Raw genomic sequence first — 14,882 nt, 5'->3', positions numbered from 1 at the left:
AGATTAAATTTAAACCCAATATGCATGTAGCGATATATTTTGGGTAGGCTGATAAGAACGGGACACATACCATGAATGGTAGGGCCCTACGGACATTATGGAACAGGGGGACCTCGGTGTACATGTCCGAAGTACTCGGAAGGCCTGTTTTGATGATGAGTCTATAACATCTGTTGTTGGCAAGATATTGGAGTCAATAATCAAATAAGAATTAACTAGTCATTTCGTAAAGTGTAATGCACTCAAACTAAGTCAAGACAAGTGAGTCTGAAGAAGGGTTTCGACCCGAAACGTCGCCTATTTCCTTCGCTCCATAAATGCTGCCTCACCCGCTGAGTTTCTCCAGCATTTTGGTCTACCTTGTATGGAGGATGAGTTGTGTTTGACAAATTTACAGGAGTCCTGAAGCACAGTTGATAGAAATGAACCTGCGGATGAGATTTAGTTTAGTTTATTATCGCATGTACTGAAGTACAGTGAAAAGCTTTAGTTGCGTGCTAACCAGTCAGTGGAAAGACTATACATAAATGCAATCTAGGTATATATGGATTTCCAGAAGACATTTGACACGATCCCACATAAAATGCCGGTGCGTAAGATAAGATTTCATGGAATTGAAATAAATTTGTCAGCATGGATTGAAGAAAGGTGATCATATGGAATTAGAGAGTCACAATCTTTTTTAGCTGGAGGGATGTAATTGGTGGATCAGTTCTCATATTAATGACCTGGAAGGAGGCATAGCGTGTAAGGTATACAAGTTTGCTGATGGCATGAAATTAGGTGGGAGGGCACACTGCCAAGAGAATATTTGAACTCTGCAACAGGATATTAATAGGATAAATGGAGTTAATGTGAAGTCCATTTACAGTACACCTCACGTTGTCTCAAAAAAGCAGGCAACATAATCAAACATTTGTCTTATTCTGGTCATTCCACCTTCTCCCTGATCCCGTCAGGTAAAAAGGTACATAAGCTTGAAAGCATGCATCACAAAACGCAGGAACAGCTTCTTCTGTTCCGTTATTAGGTTTCTGAACTGTCTTTCCATTAGCTTGAGTGTTGTCCGTTTCACCTCTACCCCATTGTTCACGTTGGGCTTTGTCTATGGAACTGTTGTGCTATAATGATGAGAACTATATTCTGAATTCTGTATCTTGCCCTTTGCTCTACCTATTGTACCTAAGTTTGACGTGATTGTAATTTTGCAAAATATTATCTGATCCGATTGGAGCATGCGACACAAAGCTTTTCACTGTACAATAATAACCCTGAACCTAAACGAGTGTGAGTCCTGCGCTTCAGTAGGAGGAACTAAACAGCAATGGTGCAGCTGGTCGAGACCCGGATTCAATCCCGTGCTGTCTGTGTAGCTTTTGTGCATTCTATCTGTTAATGCGTGGGTTTCCTTTGGTTTCACTGGTTTTGTCCCACATCCCAAAAACGAGCATGCTGGAAGGTTAATTGCTCATTGTAAATTTGACTTTACTTTAGACTTTAGAGATACAGTGTGGAAACAGGCCCATCGAGCCCACGCTGACCAGCAAGCACATCGTGCACTAGCCGGGCATTAATTAGGTCACATTTTGAGGTACAGTTCAGGTCGCCCCGTTGCAGGCCATCCAGACTTGAGAACAGCTTCCCTCCCCCTGATGAGGTTATCAGTCTCATAAGCCAATCACCTCTTTCACACTACACTACAATCTTTGCTCCATTCTGCTATTTTGCATTAATTGTTGCAATTATTGTTAGCTCCTTGAGTTTCACTGAGAACTAAGAATTTAATTACCTACCAGAATATAGTTCTCATCATTATAGCACAACAGTTCCATAGTCAAAGTCCAATATCAACAATGGGGTAGAGGAGAATCGGACTGGAAATCTTCTGAAACAGAGGCTAGTTGACACTCCTATTCTTTGGCTATTTAAGAGGGATTGAGTTACTGGCCCATTTGGTTGAAGGATCCAGGGTCTGCAGTCCCTTGTTTCAGCCTACTGATTGTGATCAGTGCCATGATCATTGTGAATGGCTGAATGCTTTTTCGAACCCTGTTGTGTACCTACTCCTGCACCTAATTTAAATGTTTCTAGAAGTCAGGATAGATTATTGTCACACAATGGGGTAGGAAACGGAAATTCTTAGTTCTCATGAAAACTCAAGGGGTTAACTCCTAATTCCAACAATTAATGCCCAAATAGCAGCATTTGTTGAAGATTCCAGCATCTGCAGTCCCTTGTTTCAGCCTCCTTTTGTATTCAGTGCCCCCCAACTTGTGAAGGCCTGTATGCTTTTTTAAACCCTGTTGTGTACATGTGCTGCCACCGTAAATGATTTCTAGAATTCAGAATAGATTATTGTTACACACACTGGCAGGTAATTAAATTCTTAGTTCTCATGAAACTCAAGGGGTTAACAATAATTCCAACAATTAATGCAAAATAGCAGAATGGAGCAAAGATTGTAGCGTAGTGTGAAAGAGGTGATTGGCTTATGAGTCTGATGACCGTGGGGGGGGGAAGCTGTTCCCAAGTCTGGATGGCCTGCAATGGGGCGACCTGAACTGTACATAATACTCCAAATGCGGCCTAACTAATGCCCTATAAAGCTACATCAGGACTTCCTGACTCTTACTAATGAAACATAGAAACATAGAAATTAGGTGCAGGAGTAGGCATTCGGCCCTTCGAGCCTGCACCGCCATTCAATATGATCATGGCTGATCATCCAACTCAGTATCCCGTACCTGCCTTCTCTCCATACCCTCTGATCCCCTTAGCCACAAGGGCCACATCTAACTCCCTTTTAAATATAGCCAATGAACTGGCCTCGACTACCCTCTGCGACAGAGAGTTCCAGAGCATCACAACATAGGTGTTCTTATTATCAAAGTGATCCAGAGTGGCACAGTAGCACAGCGGTAGAGTTGCTGCCTTACGGGGCCAGAGACCCAAGTTTGATCTTGACTACGGGTGCTGTAGGTATGGAGTTTGTATGTTCTCCCTGTGACTTGCTTGGGTTTTCTCCGGGTGCTCCTGTTTCCTCGCACACTCCAAAGATGTACAGGTGTGTAGGCTAATTGGCTTGGTGAAGTTGTAAATTGTCCTGAGTGTGCGTAGGATAGTGTTAGTGTGCGGGGATCGCTGGTCAACGTGGACTCAGCGTGCTGAAGGGACTGTTTCCCTGCTGTATCTCTAAAATAAAATAAAAATAACTGGTAGTTATTTAATAATAAACTATCAGTTATTAAAAATAATAACTGGTAGTTTAAACTAATAAGTAGTGCAAGGGAGATAGTGTAGTCCGTGGATCGTATTTCTTTGTCTGTAGATTGTAAGGGGTTTAGAATGGGCCACAACCAATATTTCAGAGCATTGCTTCCAAAATCTTTCAAATAGAAAAAATAGTTAAAATAGCTTCAATTTGATTGGATTCTGAAGAGATGTTTTTTTGTTTAGAAAGTTGTGTTCCATTCCAGGTGGCTAAGAGGTCATCTTTGTAAAGTTTGTGTTGTTGACTTACTGACTTTCCTGCCTCTCACAGGCTTGCTTGAGGATGAAGATGTGAAATTCATGCTTAAAGGCAGCAAGTTACAAAAATTAAAATCAAGGCGATGGAAGAAGGATCGAAGGATGAAGCTGCAGGATGATTGCCTTTCCATCTGGTGCGAGTCAAAATCCAGGAGCAAGCCACCAACCTGTGAGTACTCGCATGAGGGGGGCTGCACTGGGTACTTTAGTTCTCGCTGATCGGGCTTGAAGTGCTGTCAGGGCATGAAGGCTCACTCCTTCCAGTCAACTCACTGATGACCACTTCAGCCAGCAGTACTCTAACCGTACAGGGACACAGAGACAAGGTTGGACAATAGTATTGAGGAGCATTTGCCAAACACCATTTCTATTGCTGAGAGAGAAAGGGGAATGAAGAGATTTAGAGGGTTAAAGAGTTTCAAGTTGATGATTGGGTCTGATTGTATAATCAAGGGAATCCAGAGCAGACTATAACTTGAAGAGCTAAAGCCAGGATTTGATGCTCCTTTTTCTCCTGACTCTAATTGGTGATTGTGTGTGTTCACTGTGCTCTAATCTGAATTCCTATCCCAGTACCTCGACCTCTGACACCCCGGTGTTGAATGTAGCGACAGAATGGAACAATTATTTCATTTATAAAACATCTTGAACAAAACAAAAGTATTCTCAGATCCTTACCAGGATCATTATCAAGCCAGATATTGAAAGAGACCACCCACAGAGATGCGAGGGAAGATGCCACAGGTTCAATGAAAGATGTTTTATACTTTTTCGTGAAGTAGGAAAGAGATGGAAAGATTAACATTGTGAGTTCCAGAGCCTAGTAATTCAGCAGCCGTTTGAATAATACTACAGAATTAATCAGTAATGAACAAGAACCAGAAAGAGAATCAAAAACCATGGGGGTGAGAGGGCTGGTGTGCTTTACAGAGAGGAATGGGCAATGGGGAGACCATCAAGGAATTTCAATATCAAGGGATGGATGCAGACCAGTCCATCACACAGATCAGACTCCCCGCCATTGGCTCCATCTACACTTCACGCTGCCTCAGAAAAACAGCCAATATAATTAAAGTCTGAAGAAGGGTCTCGACCCGAAACATCACCCATTCCTTCTCACCAGAGATGCTGCCTGACCCCCTGAGTTACTACAGCATTTTGTGTCTACCTTCGATTTAAACCAGCATTTGCAGTTCTTTCCTACACAATATAATTAAAGATTTGTCCCAACACTGACATTCCTTCTTGACCCTGCTCCTGCCGGGCAGAAGAAATAGAAGCTTGAAAGGGCGCACTACCAGACTCAGGAATAGCTGCTTCCCCTCTGCTGTCAGGCATCTGAATGGTCTTTCCATAAGCGAGGGTACTCTCCAATTTATCTCCAACCCATTTCACACTTTGGATTTTGTCTCTGGACCTGGTCCGCTGCAATGCTGGTACTATATTCTGCACCCTTCACTCCCCCTATTGCATTTGAATTTGGCATGATTGTATTTATGTTTAGTATATACGATATGTATGTATCTGATTTGAATGGAAATCGTGTAAAACGTTTCACTGTATATTGATACACGTGCCAATAATCAACTGAAACGTGTACTTATAACGTTGTGATTTACCCAGCAGCTGTCTTTCTATTTATGAAAGCATTTTCTCCTGTGTTAGTAGGAGCAGCACATCCCCACAGTCCACATTTTAAAACCCGCCTCTCTGCCTTAGGCTTTTCTTCTCAGCATTCATCTTAGGTGCCTTTACTTCCTGAGGTGAAGATTTAGCTCAATTTATGGCCTTATGCGCGGAGCTGATCGCCCTGAGAGTTGTTGTCGTGGAAGGGGAGTAATGTTTAACAAATTTATAAAAGTTGCGGCAAGTTCTAAATTCAGCTTTTTGACCAGCAATTAAAACGTACATTACTGCAGAGATTAGGGCCTTCTGAGGAGGGTGAGGATAAGCCAGTAATTGTCAGGTTAGCAAGCTGAGACTTGTGGACTGCCACATGGATCAACACTGGGCCGTCTGCCATTTACAATCCCTCATGTCTCCTCAACAAATAGGCCCTGTTTATTGTAGCAGTTTGTTACTGGCACAAATGGGGAATAATCTGTGAGTAGACAGTGTCTGCAAAAGGTCGTATGCAGATTATGTGAGTGGGTGAAAGAGGCAAGTGTGAGGCTATTCATTTGGTTGGAAGAATAGCAAAAAGAAATTATTATTGAAATGGTGTGATGGGAGGAGGCAGATATGGTCAGAAAGGTCTGGGGGCTTCACGAGTGAAGCACAGAAAGTGAGCAAGCATGTCCACAAAGTAATTAGAAAGATGAGACACAGGAATAAAAGCGTTTGGTACTTTGGTAATGGTATGTTTTATATTATTGTGTACAGCTTTGGTCTCTTTATTTAAGGAAGGATGGACATTGAGATTATTCAAAGCAGGCTCCCCTAGTTTGATGGAGACACAAGGAACTGCTGATGCTGGGAGCTTGAATACAACATAATATGCTGGAGTAACTCAGCAGGTCAAGCAGTATGTCTGGAGGATATAGATAGCAATGCTTAGGGTTGGGAGCCTTCTTCAGACAGAAGAAGGGTCCTCACCTGAATCATTGACTCTGACTCAAGCACTTTGTGTTTTTCTCTAAGTTGAGAGCCTGTACTGCCCAGAATATGAAGAGTCTGAGGTGAACTAATGAAAAGGTAATAAAAGTTCCTGAAAAGGCGTTGGCGGTACTTTACCTTTCTGAGATGAGGGCGGGGCTGTGGGAATATCTTAGAACTGGAATGATCAGAAAGTGGCGACAAACATATGACACATAATGGATTAAAGGCCGATAAATCCCCAGGGCCAGATAGGCTGCATCCCAGAGTACTTAAGGAAGTAGCTCCAGAAATGGTGGATGCATTAGTAATAATCTTTCAAAACTCTTTAGATTCTGGAGTAGTTCCTGAAGATTGGCGGGTAGCAAACGTAACCCCATTTTTTAAGAAGGGAGGGAGAGAGAAAATGGGGAATTACAGACCAGTTAGTCTAACATCGGTAGTGGGGAAACTGCTAGAGTCAGTTATTAAAGATGGGATAGCAGCACATTTGGAAAGTGGTGAAATCATTGGTCAAAGTCAGCATGGATTTACGAAAGGTAAATCATGTCTGACGAATCTTATAGAATTTTTCGAGGATGTAACTAGTAGCGTGGATAGGGGAGAACCAGTGGATGTGGTGTATCTGGATTTCCAGAAGGCTTTCGACAAGGTCCCACATAAGAGATTAGTATACAAACTTAAAGCACAAGGCATTGGGGGTTCAGTATTGATGTGGATAGAGAACTGGCTGGCAAACAGGAAGCAAAGAGTAGGAGTAAACGGGTCCTTTTCACAATGGCAGGCAGTGACTAGTGGGGTACCCCAAGGCTCAGTACTGGGACCCCAGCTATTTACAATATATATTAATGATCTGGATGAGGGAATTGAAGGCAATATCTCCAAGTTTGCGGATGACACTAAGCTGGGGGGCAGTGTTAGCTGTGAGGAGGATGCTAGGAGACTGCAGGGTGACTTGGATAGGCTGGGTGAGTGGGCAAATGTTTGGCAGATGCAGTATAATGTGGATAAATGTGAGGTTATCCATTTTGGTGGCAAAAACAGGAAAGCAGACTATTATCTAAATGGTGGCCGATTGGGAAAGGGGGAGATGCAGCGAGATCTGGGTGTCATGGTACACCAGTCATTGAAGGTAGGCATGCAGGTGCAGCAGGCAGTAAAGAAAGCGAATGGTATGTTGGCTTTCCTAGCAAGAGGATTTGAGTATAGGAGCAGGGAGGTTCTACTGCAGTTGTACAGGGTCTTGGTGAGACCACACCTGGAGTATTGCGTACAGTTTTGGTCTCCAAATCTGAGGAAGGACATTATTGCCATAGAGGGAGTGCAGAGAAGGTTCACCAGACTGATTCCTGGGATGTCAGGACTGTCTTATGAAGAAAGACTGGATAGACTTGGTTTATACTCTCTAGAATTTAGGAGATTGAGAGGGGATCTTATAGAAACTTACAAAATTCTTAAGGGGTTGGACAGGCTAGATGCAGGAAGATTGTTCCCGATGTTGGGAAGGTCCAGGACAAGGGGTCACAGTTTAAGGATAAGGGGAAAATCCTTTAAAACCGAGATGAGAAGAACTTTTTTTCACACAGAGAGTGGTGAATCTCTGGAACTCTCTGCCACAGAGGGTAGTTGAGGCCAGTTCATTGGCTATATTTAAGAGGGAGTTAGATGTGGCCCTTGTGGCTAAGGGGATCAGGGGGTATGGAGAGAAGGCAGGTACGGGATACTGAGTTGGATGATCAGCCATGATCATATTGAATGGCGGTGCAGGATCGAAGGGCCGAATGGCCTACTCTTGCACCTAATTTCTATGTTTCTATGACACATGCATCCAAATAAAGTCTAATTCCAGCACACCAACTGGTAAGGATACAACATCCTGAAGCTGCAGCACTGAATTGTATGTTATCCTATACCAATTCTCAGGCATGTGCCCATCTTGACAGTACTCTTTGGAAGCCTCAGGGTGGACATGCTGAGGATCCACTGCAGCCTTTTCTTGGTCCAACTCCTGGCAATGTGTGGCCATGTGTGCTCCCGTGCTGCTGGCTGTGTGTGAGTTCAGGGTGGCACAGTGGTGCAGTTGGAAGAGCTGCGCCCTCACAACGCCAGAGACCCGGGTTTGTTCCCGACGTCGGGTGCTGTCTGTGTGGAGTTGGCACGTTCTCCCTGTGACCGTGTGGGTTTCCTCTGGGTGCTCCGGTTTCCTCCCACATCCCAAAGACATGCGGGTTTGTAAGTTAATTGTGTGTCGGTAATGGATGCAAAAGTGGGATAACATGGAACTAATGTGAACAGGTGATCGACCTGGTCAGCATGGACCTGGTGGGCCGAGGGTCTTGTCTCCATGATATATTTCTGAACTAAACTGATAGCCCCGATCTGTCGTATGTTGTACCAAGCAATGATGCTTTAGCATCTGTCTTGGTGTGTGGACACTTCTAGTCACAGTGTGGGGACACTCCTGGTCCCGATGGGTTTACTGTGATGTTGCAGAGTGCGCTGAGCTGTGGCTCTGGCCTGTTTGTTTGTGGAGCCCCCTGGTGCTAACCTTCACTCCCATGTTTCAGTCTCGGTGATGGATATCCGGGAAATCCAAGTGGGTCACCAGTCGACGGTGATGAAGAAACACGGCAACAGCTTCTCGGAGAAACGTTGCTTCACCATCGTGTTCGCGGGCAGCCGGAGCAGCCTGGACCTGGTGGCGGCCTCAGAGGAGGAAGGGCGGTGCTGGGTGCGGGGGCTCCAGAAACTCCGCAAGAAGGCAGAAACCATGAGCCAGCGAGAGAAAATTCATCAATATCTTTTGAGAAATTATGTTTGATTGGATGTGGTCTTAAGTTCATAAGTACATATGTTATAGGAGCAGAATTCGGCCAGTTTATTCTGCCATTCAATCACGACTCATCTATCTTTTTTACCTCAACCCCATTCTCCTGCCTCCTTCCCATAACCCCTGACACACGTTCTAATCAAGAATCTACCAATCTGTGTCTTAAAACTATCCATCAATTTGGCCTCCATAGCCTTCTGTGGCAATGAATTCCACAGGTTCACCACCCTGTAACTAAATAAATTCCTCCTTGTCTCCTTTTCAAAGGTACGTCCTTTTATTCTGTGGCTATGGCCTCTGGTCCTTACTCCCAATAGTGGAAACATCCTCTCCACATCCACTCTATCCAGGTCATTCACTATTTGGTAAGTAACATACCTTAACAGCTTAACAGTCATAACAGCTCCTTGTTGCCACAAAAATACGGGTGATGATTTTGCAAATTTCCCGGATGCACTGAGAGATGGTAAATATATCAGTAGAGAGTAGTTTGAAGTAGATGTTTTGGTATCCATTAGAGGACATTTTGGCTGTCGGCATGTATGCTTGTGTGGAAGCAGCATGTGTATGTGTGTGAAAGGTCTGGTGAGTTCACTGTCCGTTTACACACCGGTCCCAGGCCATGATCACTGCCCAAAGTTTCCCTGACAACTATTCCCAACCCACGTTATTTCCTTACATCTGTCCACTTGGATCCATGAACATCTCCGGAATGCTGACGAAAACAACGACAACAAAATGAGCTTTCGAAGAGATTAAGAGCCTGTTGAAGATGATCAACATTGAGACGGATGATGAATATGCCTACCAGGTCTTCAAGGTAAGAACCCGTGTGAATGGGGAGAATGTGTGACTGTAGAATCACACGGTGGATTTAGCTGGAGCCAGCGAGACGCTCGTATCTGCTGGAATGTGTTGGTTTTACAGTAAAATGTCACTGTTATGAATCTAGTGTGTTGTTACACTAAGGACTTTGGGTGGGTGTTCCAGTGTGTTGAGACTTGGATTGCTTGTTTTGCAAAGTAGGATAATTGATGATAAATTGGTAGCATTGCTTTTTGTAGGAGTATTCTTAGCCCACGACTTCCGCATGAACAAAGTGTAGAGCTAACAAGGTCTATGACTGAAAGTTAATGGCCTGAGAACCACCCCTAATTTCATTATCAAGCCAAAGGACATTAATGCCTGATGCATGAATTGTAGCATGTTGGTCCAGAGGGACTATGACTGGGAGCTGAGGTCTAACTTCCACAGGGTTGAGGCCAGATCACAGAGCACAATAGCACCACCCTTTTCGGTAGGTTTGATAATGAAATTAGGGTTGTTTCTCAGTAAACAGAATCCTAACACTTTTGAAGGCAGCAGGTTGGTGTGAATGAGAAAAATACAGAAACTAAGGTGGCCAATATCCCATTGGCAGTCAGCAGTACAAAATGTGCAGGAAGGAATTGTAGATGTTGGTTTAAACCGAAGACAGACCCAAAAAGAATATAGTTCTGGGTTGAGAGATTGCAACCTTCACGTGGTCCGCCCTGTTTTGATGAATGCAATCAACCCGGCTTACACAATCAAATAAGATCAAATAGAACAGGTTGTCCACCAACTTTAGGCTGTGCACGCCATACGCAAGAAGAAGAAGAATATAGTTCTCAGCATTGTAGCGCATCTGTTCCTCAGACAAAGTAAAATGTCCTTAACAGGGTAGAAGTGAATCGACCAGTACCTTAGCTTATGGAAGAACCATTCAGAAACCTGATAATGGAGGCGCAGTTGTTCCTGAGTTTGGTGGTGCACGCTGTTGGTGCACGTGGATGAATTGGGCTGAATGGCCTGTTTCCACGCTGTTCAATTGTGATGTGAAGATATCCCAGTTTGCTGATGTATATAGACAAGTGACCTGGAAGGGTATAGCAGAGGGAATAAACTATGCTTTGATTGACAAATAAAGAAATTAGTAAGCACTTAGGAAATGGAAATTTAACAGATTGCAGACTTTTGGAGGAACTCAGCAATCATGCAACATGTGGAGGGAAATGGATAGATGTTGCTTCAGATTAGGACCCTTCTTCATACTTAGAATAATCATATGTTGACATTTATTACAAGAGGTCTTGAGTTCCAGAAAGCTACATCTTGTTTCATTTATGTAAAGTCTTGCAATATTGTCGACAGGTCTGGTCTCCTTGTAGATGGAGATAGATTCTTGTGATAGCTAGAGCGCTCAAAGGTTCACCAAACTGATTCTTGGATTGTTTTAGGCAAAATTAGGCCCACATTCTCTGGGAATTTGCAAAATCCTTGAGAGGCTTAGCAGAGTAAATGCAGGATCGATGTTTCTTTTGGCTGAGGTGTTGAGAGCTGTGGGTCACGGTCTCAAAATAAGTTGTCAGCCAATTAGTTCAGAGGTGACAAATTTCTTCACCCAAATGGCGCCGAATCTTTGGAATTCTCCACCCAAGAGATGCCCATTCGCTGAGTACATTAAGGACAGATATTGAGATTTTTATTTAAAAGTTAAGATAGGAAAGTGATATGAGGCTAGTGCAGGAATGTAGCGCTGATATAAAAAGATCATCTACCATCTTATTCAATATCACAGCAGGCACTGACTGGCTGACTCCGCTTCTTATTTCTTCTGTTCTTAATAAACAAGCACAGAGTAAAAGAGCAAGAGAGTAATTTATAAAAGATTAGTTTGGCCACAACCAGAAAACTGTATCCCAATTCTGGTTACCGGATGTGAACGGATGTCAGGGGTTATGGGAAGAAGGCAGGAGAATGGGGTTGAGGGAAAGATAGATGATCCATGATTGAATGGCAGACTAACTTGATGAGCCAACTGGCCTAATTCTGCTCCTATAACCAAATTCACCAAACTGATTCTTGGATTGTATCAGGCAAAACTATATCCCAATTCTGGGTACCGGATGTGAGGAAAGGTGGGAAGGGTTTGGAGTGGGTACAGAAGGGATTCCAGGGAAGAGGGTCTTTAGTTAGGTAATTAGATTGGAGAAGCTGTGGATGTTCTCTTTGGCAGTGTTTAGATGAAAATAGATTTTAATGAAAGGGACCGTGGAATTTCCAGAGACATCACCTTTTTCACTATGAATATGTTTGTCATGGTGATGAGCAACCTTTCCAACTGACAAAGCAAATTAGATTCTTCTCTGCACCTTGGGTAACCCTGCCCCTTAGCATGGTCAAAGCTGACAGGCTGACGATCAAATACCTATTCTCATGTAAAGTGGCAGGACTAGGAAAATGTGTGTTTTCGATTTTCTCCCAACACCTTCACACGCAAACACACACACACACACACACACACACGCGCACACACACACACACACATACACAGTTACAAACAAAATAACACAAAGGTGGATACATCAGACTCACACAATCAACAGGCAAGTATTGGTATATAGTGGCAGCACAGTGGCAGCACAGTGGCGCAGCGGTAGAGGTGTTGCCTTACAGCACCAGAGACCCGGGGTTTGATCCAGACTACGGGTGCTGTCTGTACAGAGTTTGTACCTTCTCCCCGTGACTTGCGTGGGTTTTCTCCGGTATCTTCAGTTTCCTCCCACACTGCGAAGACGTACAGGTTTGTAGGTTCATTGGCTTAGTATAATTGTAAAATTGTCCCTAATGTGTGTAGGATAGTGTTAATGTGCGGGGATTGTTGGTTGGCGATGACTCGGTGGGCTCTAATAAAAACAAACAGACTCACACAAATGTGCACCAACTTCACACACACTAACATGCACATAATTACACTCACTAACAGACAGGCACACAGAATGGGTGTGTATAGGTAGTAATTCAAGTTCCATTATTTTCTGAGATGGATTGAACTGATCAACTTTATCCTCTTTCAGCAATGCGACAGATCAAAAACAAACAAACTGGAAGAAAGTGAGATCGAGGACTTCTGCAAATTCCTAATGCAACGGCCAGAGCTGGAGCAAATCTTCAGCTATTACTCGGGAGAAGACCAGATCCTGACTGTCAGGGAGCTGAAGAAATTCCTTAAGGAGCAAAAGGAAATTGCCACTGATGAAAATGCAGTCTTGATTATACAAAAGTTTGAGTTGAATGACACAGGTATGGGAAATATTCACCTTCATCTTACCTAGACTGGGTAATGTCTCTCAAGTTGAGGTTAATAACACCTGTGTTTACGCAGCAACTAAACTGGAAAATATTATGCCATGACTGTTTCTGGGTTAATCAATCTGGCAGCATTTGATTGCAAGAGCATCGCAAAGTTATCCTGGAGATGGAAGAATTACAGTCTGAAGAAGGGTCTCGACCCGAAACGTCACCTATTCCTTCGCTCCATAGATGCTGACTCACCCACTGAGTTTCTCCAGCATTTTTTGTCTACCTGGTTTGAATGATTGGTTTTGTGAAATAATCTGCTTTTCTGACATGTGCATCAAATTCATGGATTCACATTATTCCATTTGATTAGATTAGATTAGATTAGATTAGATAGATTAGATTAGGTTCAACTTTATTGTCATTGCACAAATACGAGTATAGTTACAACAAAATGCAGTTTAGCATCTAATCAGAGTGCAAAGTAGTAAAATACTGGTTAAAACAATATGTACAATGTGGGTAAATTAATCAGGTACACAGGCAAATAAATATATACGGAAAAAAAAAAGGGTATAAAAGATAGCTAGCGCCGGGCCTGTGAGTTCAGCAGGGTAATGGTATTTTGGAAGAAGCTGTTCCTCAGCCTGCTGGTGCGAGACCTGAGGCTCCTGTACAGCCTCCCTGATGGGAGGAGGGCAAATAGTCCATGGTTGGGTTCTGTGAGGGGTCCTGAATGATTTTCCCAGCCCGTCTTAGACACCGTGTGCGGTGGAGGGCAGCCATGGCAGGGAGCGGGGCACCGATGATCTGATGAGCGGTTTTCACCACCCGTTGCAGTGGCTTACTGTCAGCTGTGGTTGCCACTCACTCAGCTTAACTGTGTCCACTTCTTTGCATTATGTTCAGTACAGATGTTGTGGGCTGAAGGGCCTATCCCCGTGCTGTACTGTTCTATGGTCTTAAAATCTGCTTACATCCCCGTGGCTAAACTCCTGTCTATTTTTATATCCTCAGCAACACGGCTGAAAATCCTTCATTTTGGGTGAGATTTAATCTGCGGCCCAGTCTGCTTGCTCAAGTAGATGCTTTCTGTATCTTCTTATGACAGGCAAGGAAGCCATACTCTTAGAACCACTCTGTCGTTCCTGTTCCCATTCACCGAATGGGAAGTATCCATTATTGCTCACTCCACTACACATTGAGGCAATTTACAGTGGCCAATGAGCCCGCCGATATGCATGTCTTGGGAATGTGGGAGCATCTAATGGAAACGGAAAGAAAGTGCAAGTGCCATACAGGCAGCATCAGAGGTCAGGATCAAACCTGGGTTTCCCAAACTGTCAAATAGCAGCATTACCTGTTCGACTGTGCCACCCTTACAGAGACTGCAGAGAATTGTGTGGTGCTATTCCCAAGAAAAGCAAGGAGAGAATTGATTGTTTAATTGCGCTGTACAGAGACAACGAAATGCAGCACTCTTGAAGAGCGACCCTGCTTCCCACTGTGCTGTCAGCATAAACTGTCTGTGGGAACTCTCATGTGCATAATAACTATTGTAACTGCATCTGCAAGGTGTATAATTGGTTGGATTTTCAGAGAAGCAGTTATTTATGATAACAGGACAGCCCCGTAGTCAGGATGGACCCGGGTGGCGCTGTAAGGCAGCAATGCCACTGTGCTGACTGTGGGTGTGGTTTAGTTGGATTTTCAGAAAGCTTTTGATAAGGTCCCACATTGGAGGGTGGTGAATGAGATTAAAGAACAGAGAATTAAGCTCAATAAACTGACATGAACGAAGGATTGGGTGACAGAGCAAAAGGAAAAA

General features: G+C 43.6%; 1 protein-coding gene across 1 annotated transcript in view; it reads left to right on the top strand.

Moving 5' to 3' along the window:
* Positions 1-14,882, top strand: part of LOC129710252 (1-phosphatidylinositol 4,5-bisphosphate phosphodiesterase delta-3-like) — a 58,140-nt gene that overhangs the window by 10,131 nt on the left and 33,127 nt on the right. Inside the window, 5 exon segments of the mRNA XM_055657127.1 lie at positions 3,542-3,697; positions 8,691-8,919; positions 9,643-9,703; positions 9,705-9,773; positions 12,832-13,057. Of these exon segments, the coding sequence (XP_055513102.1) occupies positions 3,542-3,697; positions 8,691-8,919; positions 9,643-9,703; positions 9,705-9,773; positions 12,832-13,057 (741 nt within the window).

This window comes from Leucoraja erinacea, chromosome 27 (assembly GCF_028641065.1).
Source record: "Leucoraja erinacea ecotype New England chromosome 27, Leri_hhj_1, whole genome shotgun sequence".
Classification (NCBI taxonomy): domain Eukaryota; kingdom Metazoa; phylum Chordata; class Chondrichthyes; order Rajiformes; family Rajidae; genus Leucoraja; species Leucoraja erinaceus.
The sequence above is the reverse complement of the archived record's forward strand: the minus strand, read 5'-3'. Positions and strand labels throughout refer to the sequence as shown.